The 20,794-nt window shown below is 39.6% G+C and overlaps 1 protein-coding gene across 4 annotated transcripts; it reads left to right on the forward strand.

The window, feature by feature from the left end:
* Window positions 1-1,382: 1,382 nt before the first annotated feature.
* Window positions 1,383-6,932, forward strand: LOC146551279 (uncharacterized). 4 transcript variants are annotated; one of them, XM_085260015.1, is made up of 4 exons: window positions 1,383-1,963; window positions 2,101-2,472; window positions 3,002-3,035; window positions 6,496-6,932. In XM_085260015.1, exons 1-4 carry the CDS (start codon window positions 1,544-1,546, stop codon window positions 6,507-6,509), a joined length of 840 nt encoding a protein of 279 aa, XP_085116141.1. In that variant the 5' UTR covers window positions 1,383-1,543; the 3' UTR covers window positions 6,510-6,932. The 4 variants fall into 4 exon arrangements, with proteins under 4 accessions (XP_085116141.1, XP_085116137.1, XP_085116139.1 ...); XM_085260011.1 differs by lacking the exon at window positions 6,496-6,932 and adding an exon at window positions 5,918-6,431; XM_085260013.1 differs by lacking the exon at window positions 3,002-3,035.
* The last annotated feature ends 13,862 nt before the right edge of the window (window positions 6,933-20,794 follow it).

Consider the following 20,794-nt stretch of genomic DNA (forward strand, 5'->3'; position numbering starts at 1 on the left):
AAATAAATTTCTGGGGGTAATAATAGATGAAAAACTTAACTGGAGAGCTCACGTAAGATATATTCATTCCAAAGTATCACGAAGCATTGCAGTACTAAACAAGGCAAAACAGGTATTCGACAGAACATCACTTCATATTCTCTACTGTTCACTGGTTTCACCATACTTAAGCTATTGTGCAGAGGTCTGGGGCAATAACTATAAAACCACATTACATTCACTTTTTACTCTTCAAAAAAAAGCAGTTCGAATCATCCACAATGCAGGTTATAGGGAACATACAAACTCACTATTTTTGCAGTCTGAAATATTGAAAATTGACGATATAGTGAAATTCCAAACAGCACAAATTCTATTCAAAGCAAAAAATAAAGAACTGCCAGGTAATATTCAGAGTATGTTTTTTTTGAAAGAAGGAAGTTATAATTTATGGGGTTTTTGTAACTTCAAAACAATGAAGGTACGTACTACAAGAAAAGGCTTTTGTGTTTCTGTTCAAGGAGTGAAACTATGGAACAAACTGAATATGGAATTAAAGCAATGTCCAAACATAAAACTGTTCAAAAAGAGTTATAAAAATATGATCTTCTCGATCTATAAAGAAAAGGAAAATATTTAAATTAAGTGAATGTCTCTATTTAAAAACAAACAAACAAAAAATTCATGATGTGATATTATAGTATATAGTATATCAGAAATCTGTTCACTATTTTTATTACAAATTATATCAGTAAGGAAGCTGACTAAATATTCACTGATAATTTATGGGACAGGGGTGGTATTAAATAAGTGTATACTTCTTCCCACTCCCTTTCAACATGTAAATTAATCAGAATGTTTTTTGTATGTAATTTGTATAGTATTTTTTTCTCTCTTATTTCTTTTCTAAATGTACTTGTATATTGTTCACATGTTGAAATAAATTACCAAACCAAAACCTCTCTTGTTCATGTTTGCTTGACATTTTTTGTTTCAACACTGAATAAAAAAGTTGGTTGAGCCATTGCCATCTCTTTACAGTAGACTCCACAGGCTGTGGTGACTAAATTGTGTTAACCACACGTTTTAACATCTCATGACATAAATAACATAAATTCACTTTGTATCTGTAACACTCTACGCTTCAAACTGTGAATAGAATTCATCATTCCAACTCATTCATCAAAAAACCTGTCGTGACACACAACCTCATCATAGTATAAAGTGTTTGGGAAACATGAAATTTGTTGACACCACATTGGAAACGGTTTTGAACAGAGTTCTGTTTAAACTCCTTCTCATGACGTCACGTTGCGTTTGCATCCTGCCACCTGTAGGAGCAGCACTCGTGGTTCTTATGTGAGGGTGGGAGCAGAGAGCTCATATCTTCACTTTGACTGGAGGACTTGCTCACTTCACAGCTGCTATAGGACTGAGATATTAAGCTGAATTTCAAAGAGACTGTGATACTTGGTGTGAAAAGCAGGAAATATTTCTTTTTGTCTTGTGTCTGTAATTTTACAGGTCAGAAGCTGCAGCCTCAGCAGGCACCGAACTGCTCAAGATGTTGAAAAAACTCCTGCAATATGTCCGTAGTGGAAAAATCGGCACCACTGGCACAGGGATCGGGATTTTGTTTGCATTTTACTATCTGCAAGCCAAGATGTGCGCTTGCTCAGGCCACACTTTTGATTGCAATGAAATGGTGGTCGTGCCTGTTCTTTTAGTATTTTTCCTGGTGCTCCTGATAGACCAGACATTTCGGAGCACAGCGGAGCATCCATCCACGTTTTTATGCCTTGTACTAAAGCGCGTTATCAGAGCGTTTCTAATCAGTCTGCTGTGGATTGTAGCTGTGTTGCTTTTCACAGACTGGTATAGTTGCTGTACCACTGATGAAAAAAAGAGGAAGCTGTTCTGCGAACCTGAGGGTCTCACGGCTGATGAAAAAGCTCAAATACCTGAGCTGCAAATGAAGTCAAAGGTGAGGATGTTTTGTTATTTTTCACACACAGTGCACATGTAATGTTATTGTTCTGTTTTTTTAATTTATGAAAGTATAATAAATACACACACACATTAATGCTGTTATGTTTTGTATGTTTGTTGCTTCTTTTTCAGCTTGCTGCTTACTCTCTGCTCCTCAGCATGACTGTTGTTGCTTTCTTCATGACTTGGAGTGGGTGGAGAAAATGGTTTATAAAAAAATTCAGTTGTTGCAACAAGAAAACTTTTTACTACAAACTGATTTTGGAAGAAGAGAAAAAAGTTCTGGAGGAGCTTTTGAGGAAAGAAGCAAATGAAACTTTGACTAAAGAAATCACGAGCAACATAAAAAGGAAAGACTGGGACGGCTGTTTAAATGTTGCTCAACAAATGATCAGTAAAGCAAAACATCAAAAACCAGAAGCAACCAACCAGCAGATCAACTGGATCAGTGAGGGGAGCTCCAGCAGAGGGGGACAGCATCATCAAGCAGCAGCACATCAGCAGGTAAAAGGCTCTGTTATATACAGATGTTACAGCTGCCAGACTCAGTCAGGGGCGTCAGACTCAATCACTGAAGGAGCCAGAACTCAAAATATACGTTAGGTGTTGGACCAAACAGGATGAACATTATTGAACAGACCAAAGGTAACCCTGTTTTAAACAGAAATGCAAACTGAAATATTGACATATTAAATTATGTTGCCGTTACTGGGCCTAGAGTCAACAAGTCTGGTCTAAAATGATGAAACTAGTTTTTGTTTGGATTCAGCTGACCATGAATAAGTTGAACTTGTAATTTTGGTGCAAGTTAACTGGAAATCGAAAAATACATTAGTTTACACTTGTGTTTCCTCCTAGTTTGCAAATAGATAAATAAAGGTTAATAAATAATAGGATCCATATTAGGAATCTGCTGAACACTAACACTGTGCAGAAACACAATGAAGAGCCAATAATTAGTGCACAGAGATTCTGTCATTTCTTTTTTCAGTGAGAAATACATTTTTTATTCATTCATAAAATTATTTTGCAGGCACAAAAGTATGAACTCCAAGCATTGTCACAAGGTAAATTAACCCACAATCCTTATTTCATCTTACAGCTCTTGACATCACTCAACTTCCCTTTTACTGTGAAAATACTGAAAATCAGACACTTCATTATGTTTCTTCACTGATGTGAAGGCGGTGATCTGCACATTTGCCCCCCGAGGTCTCTGCTGTACTTGTTTTCACTAAAACCTTTTTGCTGGTTTTACATTTACAAAACTATCATAATGACTATGGAACGCAAGGACTGCTATAATGAATTAATTAAATACACCATTAAATAATTAATTAAATGTAGCAATAATTAATTAAAATTTGAAATAATAAAAAAAATTAACACATTTAATTAAGTAATTATTGACACATTTAACTAATTATTTATTTATTTCACATTTTAATTAATTATTGCCACATTCAAATAATTATTTAATGGTGTATTTCATTAATACATTATGGCTGTCCTGGCGTTCCATAGATGACACAGCAGACAGTAAATTTCTAAACTATAAAAGTAACAGGGAGGAGAGGGCGGGGCGGCATCTAATAACCAACTCGCAAAATAAAACAAAATAAAAACAAAACAACAAACACGAAAACACCAGACATCATGATACAGACTTATAATTTGCACCGATGTTTTTTCGAAACATGAAAAGTGAGCGCGAGAGCCCTCGATGCGCCGGCTTGCTGCTGAAGTCAAAGTAAACTTTGTCATCTCCGCTACATAGGTGAGCCACACGATCGTGGCTCAAGAGTTGGGAGGTCGCCTTGTAATCGGAAGGTTGCCGGTTCGAGCCCCAGCAGTCTCGATCGTTGTGTCCTTGGGCAAGACACTTCACCCGTTGCCTACTGGTGGTGGTCAGAGGACCCGGTGGCGCCAGTGTCTGACAGCCTCGCCCAAGGCAGCTGTGGCTACAATGTAGCTGCCATCACCAATGTGTGGATGACTAGATGTGTAAAGCGCTATACAAATAGAGGCCATTTACCATACAGTCCAATATATATAGAGAGACGAGACGACGAGGCTCCAGTTAAGTAAACAATAAATATAAGAAGAGTAAGAAAATAAATATACACTTTAGGACTCGGGGTAAAGGGATCAATAACAATTTATAGTTTGATGATTTAAAGTCTCACACACAACCCGTCGAAAGGGGAGGGGCTGCTTCCAAATAGAGCACATTTCATTCATAATGATGTGAATCCAAGCCCATTATGTATTCATGATCTGAATCCTGGGTTGTGTGAAATCCCAGAAATAAACCTTAGACAAAGTGAATCTGTGAACTAAGGTGTAGGTGTGTTAGGTCATGTTGTGGTGATCCTCGAGTTGGTGGATTTGTGTTCATACTGGAGGGCAAAATTAAAACCAATGGAAGATGGACAAGAAACGTTGAAAGCCATCAGGTGCTCAGTTTAGAAATAATAGAAAAGAAGCGAAGAGAAACGAGCAAAAGATGCAGGCAATACAGGCCAGAGGGAGTGTTCGCCCGGGGCGCCAAACAGGCTAGGACCGCCACTGCAACTAGCATATGTATCGTCCCATTTGAATTAATGAAGGATGAACTTATTTTAGTGTTATAAATTTTAACTGTTAGAGTTTAATTTAACCACTAGTGTTTTTGATTGTTGAACAGGCTACAGTGTCTTAATTAATCTTTCAGAGAGCAGTGAGAGTGAATTTTGGGGGATTTTAAAACACTTTTTTTCTTGAGAAATGACAACAGCCATATTCATTAAAATATCGTTTTATTAAAAGTTTAAATGGAAAGAACATTCTGGAAGAGTTGGGAATTATTATAAAACCATTACAGTCATTAAACAATGTCCTCACTTCTGTATCATAAAAAAATCACCATAGCTACTATTTTTAATTGTTACTGATATTATTTAATACTTAGTGCAGGAAACTTGCTCATTGCAAAGTAGTTTGTAAACAGTGGTGGGAAATACTTTGTCTGCCTCGCCAACCCCCCCTTTGATCCCTGTTTAATGATCTCAGTTGGCTTTTAATTACTGGATTCTAATTTAGTTATTGTTAGATTGTTACATGGGAGTTATTTGTGTTTGGAGTTGCAGAGCAGAACCACCAAATAATAACCTAGTGTATATATATCTATACTGGGCTTTTCTATTCTTTTTCTGTATATATGTCTATGTGACATATCTGAGTGAAAATGAGGCTTAAATTACTTTTGAAATTCTAAAATGGGATTAAATGTAGTCTAAAGGGAATTTTAAAATCCAGACTGCGTGTGGTCTGAACATTACAAGTAGGAACTTGTTCACAGAATGCGATTCGATCATTTAAATAATGTTAAACAAAATTTTTAATGGGTCAGTTTTTGAAACTTTGGCGCTCAATATATCTTTCGCTGAAAATGGTCACTTGGAGGCTTTAGAACTGATCAGAAAACCACATACGGATCAGAGTCCAATTGCACAATATGAACAAGAGTCATTAATTCAGACCAAGATCCAATTCTGATTCTGGTCTTTTCCCAGCTCTTCCTATCCAGATTAGATTTTGGATCTGCTCACAGTGTCCGTAAAACGACTCTTTTAATCCTTTCTATTTTGTTTAGTTTTTCAAAGACTATCACCATCCACACTGACACATGTTCAATTCCTCACAGTGAGTCAGAACTGTGATTTTGTTGCACGCAGTGCCTGGAATAGAGCACAGAAGTAAAAACAAGCTATAAGTACAACTTTGTCTCAGTAAACGCTAACACTTGTTTTTTATTTATTTATTTTAATTGTTTTCATTTTTCAAGTCTAGTTTAATGTCATTCAGTTAACACAAGAGTTCAGGTTTCAGTCTAGAGTGATTGAAATAACTTTGTTCTTTACAGAGACACTTCTGTGTTTTCTGACAAAAATGTTTTTTTGTCCGATAGACATCAGGGACACCGAACCGTTATTTGATGAAAACTTCTGAAAGAAGATGAAGAGGTGCAGCTACAAAATCAATACAAATGACCACTGACAAATCCTGCCCATCCAGCAGTCTGCTTTCTGATGCTTACCTCGGTTCAGGTGTTGGGTGCAGCAGTCTGATCAGAGACAGCCCGACCTCATTTTCCTTTGTAACTTCCTGCACCTCCCCCAGCTCCTCTGGAGTCCCACTGAGACGTTTACAAGTCTGCACGACACCCAGTCTCTCTGTATGCAATTTTTGTCAGACTATGTAAAGTGTCCATTCTGTGTTTTTGCTGTTTGGAATGATAAATCTAAAGAAATGTTTCCATGTTTGTATTATGCTTTATTTTTTTATGTAGCCTATTGATAATTCAGCTTTTACATTAATACACTTGCAAATGGAGTGGTGTAAGTAAATAACATTCATCAAAATAAAGTGCTCTGTAAAAAACAAAACAAATACCCTGTGATATTTTGTGGACTACCTTATGCTTTAATAGCAGCACATTTTCCCTGTGACACTGTATTGAAGCTTGTGCTGTGTCATTTTTCACAGAGATCTTATCCTGATGATGGGAAAACTGGACCACTACATGAAGTGTTCTCAAGCACATCCTAAAGATTCTCAGTGAGGAACAGGCGTAGACTCTGTGGTTGCCATACATGATTTCAAGCTATCTTAATCACTGTACATCAGGAATACAAAATAAAATAATGTGGTTCTGTATATTCAAGTATTCACCTCAGCTAATTTTTTGGGCACCTAACATTGTTGAACCTCGATCTCCAATCCAATCAGAAGACTCTTACCTCTTACCTGTTTTTATGTGATAGTGTTAAAATAGTATTTAGTGTTTTCTAGCTGGTTTTTTTTTTCTTACTGCACAGTAAGAAGAAAGTCTACTACTTGTTTTTCTCTGCATTTCATTCACTCAGTGAAACAATGGGCAGCCACTAAGCAGGCGCCTGGGGAGCAGTGTGTAGGGACGGTACCTTGCTCAAGGGTACCTCAGGGTAGCTGTTCAGTTGATTCAAACCCCTGACCTTCCGATCATGGGGCGACCACTCTACCTACTGAGCTATCCCTGCCCTAACATAGTAGAGAGAAAGAGACATATAGTCTCAAGCAAAAGTTTAAGACCAGTTGAAAAATGGCACAAAAAAAATCATAATTTGTATGGTTTGATCTTAAGAACATTCGAAACAGACCTTCAACAAGCAACATGAAGAAATGGGAGTGAGACAAAACATTTTTTTAGCATGATAATAAACTGAAACAGGCTGTTTTACAGCTGATCAAAAATTTAGGGCAACACCTCCATGAAAACCCATAAAACCCCCCAAAAACAGAACTCAGAGTTCCAAACATGAACTCAGTGATGAGTAGCTCCACTGTTTTTGTTGATGACTTAATGCAAGCGTTTTTATTAGGTGAGTGGAAATATTTCTCCAAGTGGTGAAGACCGCAACACAAAGAGCATCTACTGTCAGGAACTGCCGTCCATTTTTGTAAAAGTCCTTCACCACCCATCCCCAAAGGTTCTCAAGTGGATTTAGATCAGGGGAACATACAGGATGGTCCAAAAGAGTGATGTTATTCTCCTGGAAGAAGTCCCTTGTCCTCCAGGCATTGTGTTCTGTAGCATTGTCGCTGTTGAAAAACCCATTTGTTACCACACAGACATGGGCTAATTACTGATTACTTCTCCAAAAAAGTAATCCTGTTACTTTACTGATTACTTATTTTCAAAACTAATTAGTTACTTAGTTACTTTTTAAAAAGATGATACACAACCTGAATAGGTTATAAAGCAATAGCTCTTTCAGCCCAATTCTACTTTTTCTGCATAATCCATCATATACAATGTAATCAAATGAAAAAGTCTCTTTTTAAAACTTGATTTAATAGTTTTGATCCTCTCCTGTCTGTGACATTTAACTTCGTCATACGTACAGATGTGGATTATTAACTTAATGAAAATCAAAACAATTATTTGTTCATTGCGCCTTCCAACTTTTGACATGTGACCATTTCTGGTTTTCAAGTTGAAATAATTCTATATTGATACCTTATCTAGAACTCAACCCCAGCGGTGTCCAACCTTTTTTGCACCATGGACCAGTTTAATGTCAGCCAATATTTTCCTTTAGGGCCTTTAAGCCAAGACAAACATTTCACGATAAAAACTCTGAAAACCATAAATTTCACACCCGAGCCTCAACTCTCGCGACCACTACTCTACGCTATCAACTGCCACAGGAAGAAAGTGGTTAAAAATGAATATGCAGATAAATAAATAAATTCAAACCACCAAATCAGACACATGAAAGTCGTCTTTTTCAATAATATTCAGTCAGTGCTGTTCAATGTGTGCTGCATATATGATGTTTTAATAGGAGTCCCAGGCTTCTACCTTTCCACCTTTAAAACCCACCACCAGCCAAATGGCTGGTAGCCAAGTGGAAGCTAAATTGGCTAGTCATTCATATGTAAATTAGGTTGTTAGCTGGGAATTCTGGAGGGAGGGGAGTGGGGGTGTGTGGATGAGGGGGTGGGGGAGCTGCTAAAAGCTGTGAACTTCCTTTTGTGTTTCATCTTGATGCATTCTCAATCATCCAGGGAAATAAATCTCCAAAAGTCACCAACTTGGAGTGTTTCAGTTTGCCATCTTAGGGAGAAATCAACACACATGGGTGTATGTCCTTTGTTGCTGAGATTTATTGATAAAAACAGTACAAAAAACCAACCATTTGTACACATATTTACAAATAATAATAAAAAGTGAGTGAGTACATTTCAACATTTTCAGCAATCACTCACAATCCTGGCACTGCCATGGTATCTGTAGTCTGCATTTACCACATGTGTATCTGTAGCAGTGAACACATCGCACAGTGGCATGATTGTTCTTGCATTTGTGTTTGACCTGACACATGGCTCTTTTTCCAGGACTAGGTGTGGAGGGTTGTGTCCGAAGCAACTGTTCTTTTCTTGCCTTCTTCTCAGCTACATGAGAGTGAGCCAACTCTCTTGCAAGCTCCATCACATTTACATATGAATGACTAGCCAATCCACTAGTGGATTGAGGAATTTCCCTGCGAATCTTGTTGACTGTGCCGAGGATGGTGGTTTTCAGTCTAAGAAGTTTTTGCGCAAGTGAAAGCGATGTGAAAAAATTGTCCGTGGTAACATTTCTGCCCTTGTCTAGGAATGGTTCCATCAGCCTCATTACTACATTTTCAGAAAGTCTCTCCCCAGTGGGACGATTGGGGTCCTTGCCAAGATATGGGAAGACATTGCAAATGTACTTGGATTTTAGGTCGCAAGCCACCCAAAACTTGATCCCAAACTTGTCAGGTTTACTTGCAATATACTGCAGGAAACAGCACCGAGTCTTTGATGGGAAAAGCTGTTCATCAACGGTGATATGTAGACCAGGGTTGTAGCACGTGATGCAGTTGGTGACCAATGATCCCCACACACTGGAAATTGCAGCGAACTTATCAGTCTTTGCTCGATTTGCTCCATTGTGGCATCAATCAGACCACTGGTATAATGTTGAAATGTACTCACTCACTTTTTATTATTATTTGTAAATATGTGTACAAATGGTTGGTTTTTTGTACTGTTTTTATCAATAAATCTCAGCAACAAAGGACCTACACCCATGTGTGTTGATTTCTCCCTAAGACGGCAAACTGAAACACTCCAAGTTGGTGACTTTTGGAGATTTATTTCCCTGGATGATTGAGAATGCATCAAGACGAACACAAAAGGAAGTTCACAGCTTTTAGCAGCTCCCCCACCCCCTCATCCACACACCCCCACTCCCCTCCCTCCAGAATTCCCAGCTAACAACCTAATATACATATGAATGACTAGCCAATTTAGCTTCCACTTGGCTGAAGCTAAAGCTTAGCTAAAAGCCATTTGGCTGCTCTCCGGGTTTTAAAGGTAGAAAAAGCCAAATGGCAGTCCGTGGTGATGTAAGTGTTAAGTTATGTGTTTATGTAGTAATAAAATCCAAATGACAGCCTTTACTTTTATTTTAAATACATGTCAGGCTGTTTTTCTATTCAGACACTGCTTTACTCTGACCTGCAGCACTCTTTGGTCTGTAACGCCTCCCTGAGGATAAAAGCTCAATATGCAGGTAATTTACTTTCTAGAGCTGAGGCTGATGTAAATTTACAAATACAACCCTCAAACCCCTACACCCCCCCCCCCCCCCCCCCCCCCAACAAATGAAGCCAGATGGGCTACTTGCTTGCTCATGCTTGGGTTGAGTGGAAACACACCTTCACCTTAATTATAGGCATCTGCCAATATAAGGCCATGCAGGCTTTTTTCCCATTCATCACTCCTTTGCCTTCATGTATATCATTGAGCACTAATATACACAGCAAATCCATGCCCAAATTAACACTGTCAGATTTGATTTCAGCTCTATTAAAGTGTCCATGTGGGTCCACACCAGTGGTTAATTTAACTCTTTTTGTAGAGTTGGTACATTAACTCTGATTTGGTGTTAAATATCAAATCTGTCTGGAGTTGATAATTTAACACCTATTAACACTAACTATGTGTTAAGAGTTTATATAGATAAATACGATACTCTCACAGAGTATCTTATTTTAACTACATAAAAGTTATCTTCTAATAAATTCTGAAAGGTGTAAAGGTTAGAAATTCCTTGGAAATAAACATTTATTAAAAAGAGGCTGTTTTTCTGAAAAAACATTTATTCTGAACTATCCATCCATCCATCCATTCGCTTCCGCTTCTCCTTTTCAGGGTCGCGGGGGGCGCTGGAGCCTACCCCAGCTGTCATAGGGCGAGAGGCAGGGTACACCCTGGACAGGTCGCCAGTCTGTCGCAGGGCTATTCTGAACTATGCACCACAATTTCAAAACAAAATTTATACAAAATTAAAAATTTCCCGCTCACCCCTGCTGGCGGCCTATCCTTCAAGCTCAGGTCCTCTACCAGAGGCCTGGGAGCTTGAGGGTCCTGCTGTCTTAGTTGTTCCTATGGCTGCGCTCTTCTGGACAGAGATCTCCAATGTTGTTCCTGGGATCTGCTGGAGCCACTCGCCTAGCTTGGGAGTTAACGCACCGAGTGCTCCGATTACCACTGGGACCACTGTTACCTTCACCCTCCACATCTTCTCGAGCTCTTCTCTGACCACTTGGTATTTCTCATGTTCCTTCTTTCTGATGTTGCTGTATTTGGCACAGATGTTTCTGTACACAGTCGGCGACCTTTCTGATGATGAGTGCCATCTAAAATTTCCTCAGAAGTCAATGTGCCATTTGATTGCATTAGCAGGGCTGCAATGGGTCAAAAAATCGGCCAGGGCATTTTGAATAGCCCACCAGGTATTATAGTAAAAGCCATAAAGCCTTTGAACGGAAACAAATGCAGTTGTGACAGTGATGTACACTGTCTTGTTGGTATATGTATGATACATACTCTTAGGGAAGAGGAAGGGCGCTGCTCTTGCGGCAACCAGCAGGTTGTCTCTGTCTGTCATTGTCAGTGTTTTAACTTATTTTATTTCATTCTTTTATTTTTATAGCATCGGCTTGTGCTTTGTGGAACTTCTTTTAACGAAGATGGGTTTTTTATTTCGCATGGTTTTATTGGCAATCCTAAGAGTTGTTTGGAGTCATTGCTACTCACAAAAAATTACATATTCACGGGAGTTTCTTCTGGATCTTCTGTTCTTGGGGACTTTAATCGCTACGACTTGAAGGAAACACTGAGCAGTTTTTATCAGTATGTGAACTGTCCCACACGCTTCAATAAGACTCTGGATCTATGTTACGGTTCCATAAAAGGTGCGTATACATCTGTGGCTGGCCCCGCCCTCGAATCCTTGGATCACAACATGGTGCATCTTCTGCCAGTTTACAAGACTGTACTGAGAAGAGAGAAGGTGAGGAGACACCACATAAAGGTTTGGAGTGACGACGCCTCTTTATCCCTGCAGATCTGCTTTGACTGTACAGACTGGTCGGTGTTTAGAATCATGTAGAGATATTAATGAACTCACTGACGTTGTCTGCAGCTATATCTCCTTTTGCAGAGACATGATTATCTCTTCAAAGGTTGTGCATTTTTTCCCTAATAACAAACCATGGTCTTCCAAAGCTCTCATGAGGCTGATTCATGAAAGGAAAAAAGCTTTTATTAAAGGGAATATCTTGAAAGTTAGAGAGTTTAGGAAGGAGATCAGATCAGAAATTAAAAAAGCCAAAATAAAATACAAGGATAAGGTAGAGGCGGAGATGGGTAGCAATAACTTAAGGGTGGCCTGGGCAGGCATGAAACACATGACTGGTCACTGTCACTGTCACACTCCCTGGTTTTAGTTCAGACTCTCAGTTAGCCAATGAGCTGAATAGATTTTATTTGAGATTTAATGATAATTATAATTTAAGGTCTTTAATGAAAGAAGGGTGGAAAATCTTTTTAAAATGAGTAAGACTAATAAAAGTCCAGGTCCTGATAATATATGTGGCCAGGTGCTTAGAACATGCGCTGAGCAATTATGCAGTATTTTTTATTACATCTTTCTTTTATCACTTCAGCAACAGAAGGTTCCAGAGGTATGGAAAAAATCAATTATTTCTCTGGTTGCTAAGACCACAAAACCTACATCATTAAATGATTTTAGGCCTGTCGCTCTAACATCTTTAGTGATGAAGTCCTTTGAAAAACTTGTCAGGAAGGAGATCCTGCAGCAAGTAGAGAAGCTTATAGATCCACTACAATTTGCATACAGGCCTCGTAAAGGTGTTGATGATGCAGTGGTCACTCTGTTGAACCATCTTGATGGCGCCAAAGCTCATGCTCGGCTCTTATTTATTGATTTTTCTTCAGCTTTTAATACTATCCAGCCACATCTGTTGGTTGATAAACTTCTTAACCAGTTGATTTTAATCGTGTTGGTTGGATTTTAGACTTTTTAACTGACAGATCTCAGTGTGTGAGAGTGAATGGCTGTTTTTCCAAACAGCTGAACTCTTCTAATTGCTCACCACAAGGTTGTTGTCTCTCTCCTCTACGGTATATTTTGTACACTAATGACTGTCGCAGTACACAGGCCAACAGGCATTTCATTAAATATGCAGATGACACAGTCATTGTAAGCCTCCTTCATGGTGAAGAGGATTCCCATGGGCCTGTTGTGGATGAGTTTGTTTCGTGGTGTGATCAGTCCTTCTTAATGATTAACACCTTGAAAACCAGGACATGGTTATTGACTTCAGGAAGTCATCCCCCCATCCTGCACTAACAGTGGTAAATGGTGCAGCCATTGAACTCGTGGACAGTTATAAGTATTTGGGGGTTGTTCTTGATAAGACTCTGTCCTTTGAGCCACATCTTGCTGCTACAGTGAAAAAGGTTCAACAAAGACTGTACTTTTTAAGGAGGTTTTAATGTTTCATCTGAAATGATGACTCTCTTTTTTTATAAAAGTTTCATTGAATCTGTTTTAACCGTCTGTATCATTGCTTGGTACGGTAATATGTCCTTGAATAATAAAACCAGACTTAGCAACCTGGTTAAAGTGGCTGGTCAGATTTCAGGGAGGTCTCAGGTCCAGCTTGTCGACTTTTATAACAGGCAGGTGCTGAGGAAGGCAACCTCTGTCCTGTTGTGTTCAGATCATCCTCTCTTTAATGATTTTCGACTGCTTCCATCAGGTCGTCGTTATAAAGTAGTGATGCGCGAATCATGAACGAATCGTTCAATACTCGAGAATCACTTTACTGACTCATGAATCATGATTCACAAGCCCAACTGACTCACTGACTCATCCCTGTTGCTGTTAGCAGCAATATATCTAGCTTATAATTAAAATTGTGGAGAAAAACACAACATCCAGTATCTTAACAAAAAACTTTCTGCTCTGAACTGGAAGAAAAAACCCTGAGTAGAAGCTCACATCAAGACAATAGCTCCTCGGTTCACAGTAGCATCGCTCTCCAAACATGCTAACAGCACATTTGAGCTACTCACCCCCTCCCTCCTGTGCTGAATCGTAGAGCGAACGAATCACTCACTCACTGGTCGTGTCCAAATTCATGGGCTGCATCCTCCTGAGGACCCGGCCTTCGCGGTCTACGTGGGCGGGTCCTCAGAAGGTCGGGTAGGCCGGAAGTAAACGGCTGGGGAAATTGGACGGTCTAGCCTTCTGATTAGCGTCACCGCTGTCTCGGTGGAGTTGAATAAACTCAACCGTCTGCTCCTTGCTATCTAAAATACAACAGGACACTGGCATAAATTCTCGACCGTCTCATACTTCTGTTTAATCAGTTTTCTGTTTGACGTTTAGTCAGCTGTGTAAAAACCAAGGAGGAACCCACCCGGGGGATTAATAAAGTTTTATTTTATCTAATCTAATCTAATAACTTTAATCCCAGCCAAACCGATTTACTCACGGACAAACAAAACACTGAAAAAAGCCCAACAATAACATTTTTAGGTTGTCTAAGTGACTTATATATTACGTTTAACCCGAGTAGTGAAAGTCCGTGGTGATCTGAAAATGATGTGCCGGCATCAGTGACCATCGAGCTTCCGGCTAGCTATTGAGCTGGTGGGTAACAGACGTCTCCAAAAACGTCGAAGCACTTTTGCAAATATGCGATATCTTGATAAACCAAGCATATATTTGATGTTTACACAGCTACTTTCTCGCCTGAAAATATGTTAAAAGTTTATTTTGTGACCCAGAAAGATTAGTAAGAGTAATTTTAAAACTTAGTAGCGGCCGCCATTGTTGGAAACTGAGCAGTTTGGCCATGAAGGACACACCCGACCCATCCTTCAAATTCGGGGAAAAGGAGGACGCATTTGTCGGCTGCATTCGGAGGAGTCTACGAATTTGGACAGCCTTCGGCGCGTCGCTGTGACGTAATCGGTCTACAATTGTGGCCTCAGGAGGATGCAGCCCATGAATTTGGACACGACCACTGGCTGTATCCCAATTCAGGGTCTGCAGCCTTAAAGGCCGCATTTTAAGGCCGATTACGTCACAGCGACGCGACGAAGGCTGTCCCATTTCAAAAGCTGCTCGAAATGCGGCCCTCAAATGCATCCTTCATTTCCCTGAATTTTAAGGATGTGGCGATGTAGACTTCATGGCCCAACATATCCCAGAATGCATAGCGCGGCGTTGGGTGTGGATAATTTTGCCAAAAAAAAACGGCGGAAGAGGGGCGGCCGAAGAGTAAACTGTTAAAAGTAAGTACTGAATATTATGTCACTTATTTATGTGCAAATGTTTAATAATGAAGAACATTAAAACATTCCTGTTGGCAAAGTTATGTGACATTAGCGATGTTTGTACTAACTTGGTTTTAAAGCCTTTACTTTAAAATATACGCCGTTCAATAGTTGACCTTAATCTTACAGAGAATGTGATGATTTCATGGATATTTAAAGTCAGCACTGAGACAAATTTAGTAATGCCAACATATTGAAAGAACAATATTTGTCTCTTATATATATTACATTTATATATACAGTGTCAAAGGTGACAGGAAATATAAATAATATAAATAAATGCAGCTTGAATCTTTACTGAAGCTCAGTATTCGAAACAGAGTCATTCACTGCTGTAATAACTAATAATGATTGAAATTGTAACTTTAATATTGGCCATATTATATTTACAATACCAAAGTGAGATGACTTTAGTCTCATGAACAACATTAGCTAATTGTTATTTACTAGCTAATCTTAAATGACTGTTCAGTACAGAAATGAAGCCCAACAATCATAACTTCACAGTCTCGTGGTCTCAACCTCAGATACTTATCAAATCAAAGCTCATGTAGAAACAAACAAACAAATGAACAAAATATGTTCTCCTTCATTTCTGTCAAACAAAGCTGTATGAAACGTTTCCAGCTGTTAGTGTCATGGTTGCTAGGCAACCTGGGCAGGAGGACGGAGGCTAGACCGTCCCATTTCACAAGCCTCGCACTTCCGGCCTTAGCGGTCTTTGAGTACGCGGCCCTTGTGGACCATTAAGGCTGCGTACATTTAGATGAGAAAATATATATTTGACGCATTTAAGGAAAATACTAATAAAATAAAAATAAACAAAATAAATGTTTATTAAGCAATTTTGATAGGAAATTTGCAGTTTCACGGCACAATAAAAGCACAAGCTGTAAGAGCAGAGATTCATTTTTACTATTTTTTTCTTTAGGTTTTACTCCCGCTGCTTACAATAAATCAAATATATAGTACAAACAAGAAAAACTCAAATTGCATTGTTGTTCAGTATAGCTCTGTGACTTCAACCTTTAGCTAACGTATAATGTTTGACATTTTATATAAATGTGACTATAAAATATAGTCAATAATATTAAAAAGGTGCTGTTACTGAGTGAAACTTCCAAAGATTTCAGGTCTGGATTTAGCCCCAGTGTTTTAAGATCCTAGCAGCGCTCGTATTTATGGCCACATTTTTAAAAGAGACGAGCTTTCTGGGTGCTGACTCAGAGGGACCACTTTAGTTCATTGAAACTTTAATGCCAGTTTAAGACAATAAACTGGACACGTTTCGAATCAAATTGATAATAACAGAGCGATGCTGGACATAAGCAACTGTGTTAGTGTGACGCCCTGCATATTTGAAGCATTGCAATAAACTTCTGTTCTTACTGAATCTGTAACATTGCCTTGATCTGCCTACATCATTTTTTAAATAGTTTATGTTGTTAAATGAGTTTTGTGTCACTGTGCACAGAGAAAAACTCACCTGATGTAGTGGTAATGCGTTATTCACCACTAGATGGAGACAACCTGGCACAGGTATTTTCTCTACACACTAAATTTCACACTGAAAAGCATTGGTGGGAATTTTTGTTTACATAGTAAGCAAAAGAAAAAATGTCTTGAGGTCTTTCCAGTGTTTTCAAAATTGTGTTTTTCAGATACACGTCAAAATTTCATACAGACAAACACACACACAAAACAACAAAATATGTCAAATTACATGCACGTCTCATTCATTTTTTGAGAATTTCACCACTTTTCGATTTCATGGAAAATAACTTGTGTTATTCATGACATGATATCATTTAAAATAACTTTGTCAGGCCAGTGAATAGCTGCCACATAAGTATAAATCTAAATCGTGCAAGTGTAATATAGAAAAAACCACAAACAGTTGTGCTGTTTGTTCATAATAAATGGGTAGGGGTGCATAGTCAGTAAAAGCCACCAAGGCTCTGCCGAGCTCCAAACCACCTCTGCCACAGACAGAAGCATCAAAAATGTGCGCTGGGAGCTTCATGGCATGATTTCTACAGCCACACAAATCTATATGTATGTGGCCAAGAACCTTAGTCCATGTAGGGCATCTTAGCACAGTTTACTTGTGTCAGTTAGGTCAGCTAGTGGGAAGGCAGAGAGGGCAGCCTCTTCATTATTTTATTGTAGAGTGACAGGAACTGCCTATGAGCTTCTAATCAGGCAGAAATATTGACAGAAGGAAATATTTTAAAATAAAAAAAAATAATTTTTTAAATTTCAAAGGAAATACATTGATGAAAATCAAAGAAGAGAAAATGTATGTGATGTTCCATTTTCCTGAGAACTGATTGGCTGTGATGACTCCTTCAAGTACTACATGCTACTTTGTCCTGCTAGTTAAGCCTGCTGTCTGTTCTCAGGCCTCCTCCTGTTTCAGTGGCATAAATCCATCACCAGAGGGCTCCACTGACTTGCCTGCTGACATCAGAGCAAACCCCTGTGTCATGTGACCTGGCTGGAGTTGCAAAGCTGGACTCAGACCTGGCCCAGGCAAGTTCAAAGACAGCTGTGGTTGAGAGAGCAGGGAGTATAGTAGAGCACTGGAAGGATGAGGTGGAAACAGGAAGCGTGTAGATTCAGTGAATTTGGCATCCTCCATCTGTCTCCATGCTCTCTTTACTGGCCTTCTAAAAATCACTAATAAAAACTTCTCCTGTAGCTGTGGAGCTGCTTTTGTTTAAATGTTTAGGATAGCATTTAGAATTCAACTTTACTGTCATTACACATGTCTAAATACAGGGTAACAAAATACAGTTTGCATCTTATCAGTAAGTGCAATAAGAGCAAATATACAGATGTACTACATATATACAGATGTATCGGTGTGAGGTAAACAGATCTACAGAGTGCTATGAATATATCTGCAGCAGTGGAAGCGTAGCTCTCTGAACAGACTACAATAGTGAACAGTGTAGGTTGACAGCTGTGGGGAAGAAGCTGTTCCTAAACCTGCTGATTTTAGTCTGAAGGCTCCTGTAGCGCCTTCTGGAGGGGAGGAGCTGGAGGCAGGATGAGAGGAGTCCCTGAGAATGATGCGTGCTTGGCATAGACATCTCTTCTTGTGGACATCCTCAATGGCAGGAAGTGGAGTCCCTGTGATGCGTTGGGCGGCTTTCACCACCTGCTGCAGTGCCTTGCGGTCAGCAACAGAACAGTTCCCATACCACACTGTGACAGGATGCTCTCTATCACACAGCGGTCGAAGTTAACCAGTATGTCAGTAGACAGGTGGTTCTTCTTCAGTATCGTAAAGAAAAAAAGGCGCTGATGGGCCTTCTTGACCAGGCTGGAGGTGTTAGTTGACCAGGACAGATTCTCAGAGATGTGGGTCCCCTAGAACTTGAAGCTGGAGACCCGTTCAACAGCTGTGCCATTTATGTAGATGGGGATATGGGTGTCTGTCTTCTCCCTCCTGAAGTCCACAATGAGCTCTTTGGTTTTGCTGGTACTCAGGAGCAGGTTATTGTCAGACCACACAGCTAGGTGCTTTACCTCTTCCCTGTAGCCAGTCTCATCATTGTCACTGATGAAACAGTCACCGTGGTGTCATCTGCAGACTTGATGATGGAGTTGGATCCATACCCAGGTCTGCAGTCATAGAGGAACGGGTTCAGCACACAGCCCTGTGGAGTGCCAGTGTTGAGTGTGATGGTGGTAGAGCAGTTATGGCCTGACCTAACATGCTGGGGTCTGTTGGTCAGAAAGTCCATGATCCAGGTACAGATGGAGTTGCTGAGTCTACGAGCCACAAGTTTGGTGATCAGCTTGGAGGGAATAACTGTACTGAATGCTGAGCTGAAGTAAACAAACAGCATTCTTACATAAGTATTGCATAAATATATGAGTACATGTTGCAAGAAACTGCATTCCCAGATCACATCCAGTGTGTGCTGGAAAATTTGCAACGACTCTACAAAAATGTTCCACGTGGTGTTTTTTTTTTTCTTTCCTTTCCTACTGGTGATGATCCAGTGGGGCTCCAGTCACTACAGGCTCCCTTGTGGTGCCACAAAACGGACTGCAAAAAAACTTGTGCGTCCATGACTGATCCTGCTGCTTCCACTACAATTCACTTCTGTATGAATTGATCTTTTCATGACTGTTCACTTTGGACAAGCAGGAAACAGAGGTGACGCTGACTTGTGGCTTCGCAGGGTGATTCCCTTTAACAACAAGAGCATGCACACAGTTTGTTTTAGGCCACCATGAATAGCTCACATTGTAAATCACAATGAGCCAGTATATGATACTGTAGCTTCCACTCACTGTGACAGGATGGCTCGTAGGAGGTCATTTGGGATGAAGTTGTTATTGTAAGTGTTCTTAAAGGGGATTGTTCCTGGCACCAGGGCTTCTTAAAGATTTTACATTTTAAAAGAGTTTTTACAAATGACTGTTCATTGTGTATATAGTTATATTTATAGTCCAGTTAAGACAACTGGGGTATGCATGCATCAAGCCATGCAAAATAAGTGGTGTTCAGAAAGTTTACGGTATTGGAAGGAAAATGTATGCGCCCTTACTCCCAGCAAATGGGCGATAGAAAACCGATCGGTGCCTATGCCATTCCCAGTATGCGCTGGCATGATGTCGGGGCAGCATGAGTACGAGCAATTTTCTTTCTTTTTTTTTTTTTACCGTGATGCCGCCCCCCACCACAATGCCCCCCTGGCAACCGCCTTTGTCGCCCGTATCAAAAACCTACAGAAGCGTTCGAGTCTTTAAGTTGCAAAATTGAACTGTGTGTATTTACTAAATCCTGAGAGTAGTTTTTAATGGCCGACGTGGGCTTTGTGTGATACAAACTGTATCTGGCCTTAAGTGCCCTGTTTTGAGCACTCACAGTTCTATCAAAAACTCAGTAGCATTACAATTTAAGAAGTTCAGAAAGCACTGACTGTCTCTATGATATTGCAAAGGCTTCACTTAAGAGGCCACAACAGTCAGCGTGTGTTATGTACCACTGGCTGGCTATTAACCAAAGAAAGGAGGATAAGAAGACAGCTGTAGTTCTGCTGCTGGGAGCCAGGTAACCACTGCTGGGACACTGGCGTGTTGTATTAGTGATCAAACTATAAAAACAACCCTAAACACAAAATTAAAGAAACATACAAACAGATTATGTTACAGCAAAAAGTGAGTGAACTCCCAGTTTACCGATTAAGCCAGAGGCAGCCACCACAGCACTAAAAACTATGAAATGAAAAACTGCTACTAAGTGAATCTCAATTATTTTAAATAGCTCAACAAACAATACTGCAAATGAAAGTCCTAGAATAAACAGCAGTCAGTGCTGCGTCTGAAAACAAACAAAATTCTCTAACACATAAATATTCATGTTCTGCCTATAATAAAAATTATGACACCTACATATTACTAAATGAAAATACACCAGTAAAACACAATAAAATACATCACAGCAGCTCATCAGGTAAAAGTGTAAATCAGCCCTAGAAAAACAGAACATAGAAGAAATTAAGCACAGTGCAGGACAATAGCAGGAAGCATTCACCGC

The sequence above is a fragment of the Mchenga conophoros genome, linkage group LG20 (assembly GCF_057382185.1).
Source record: "Mchenga conophoros isolate Kocher_MC1m ecotype Shallow Benthic linkage group LG20, M_conophoros_male_GT1.1, whole genome shotgun sequence".
Classification (NCBI taxonomy): domain Eukaryota; kingdom Metazoa; phylum Chordata; class Actinopteri; order Cichliformes; family Cichlidae; genus Mchenga; species Mchenga conophoros.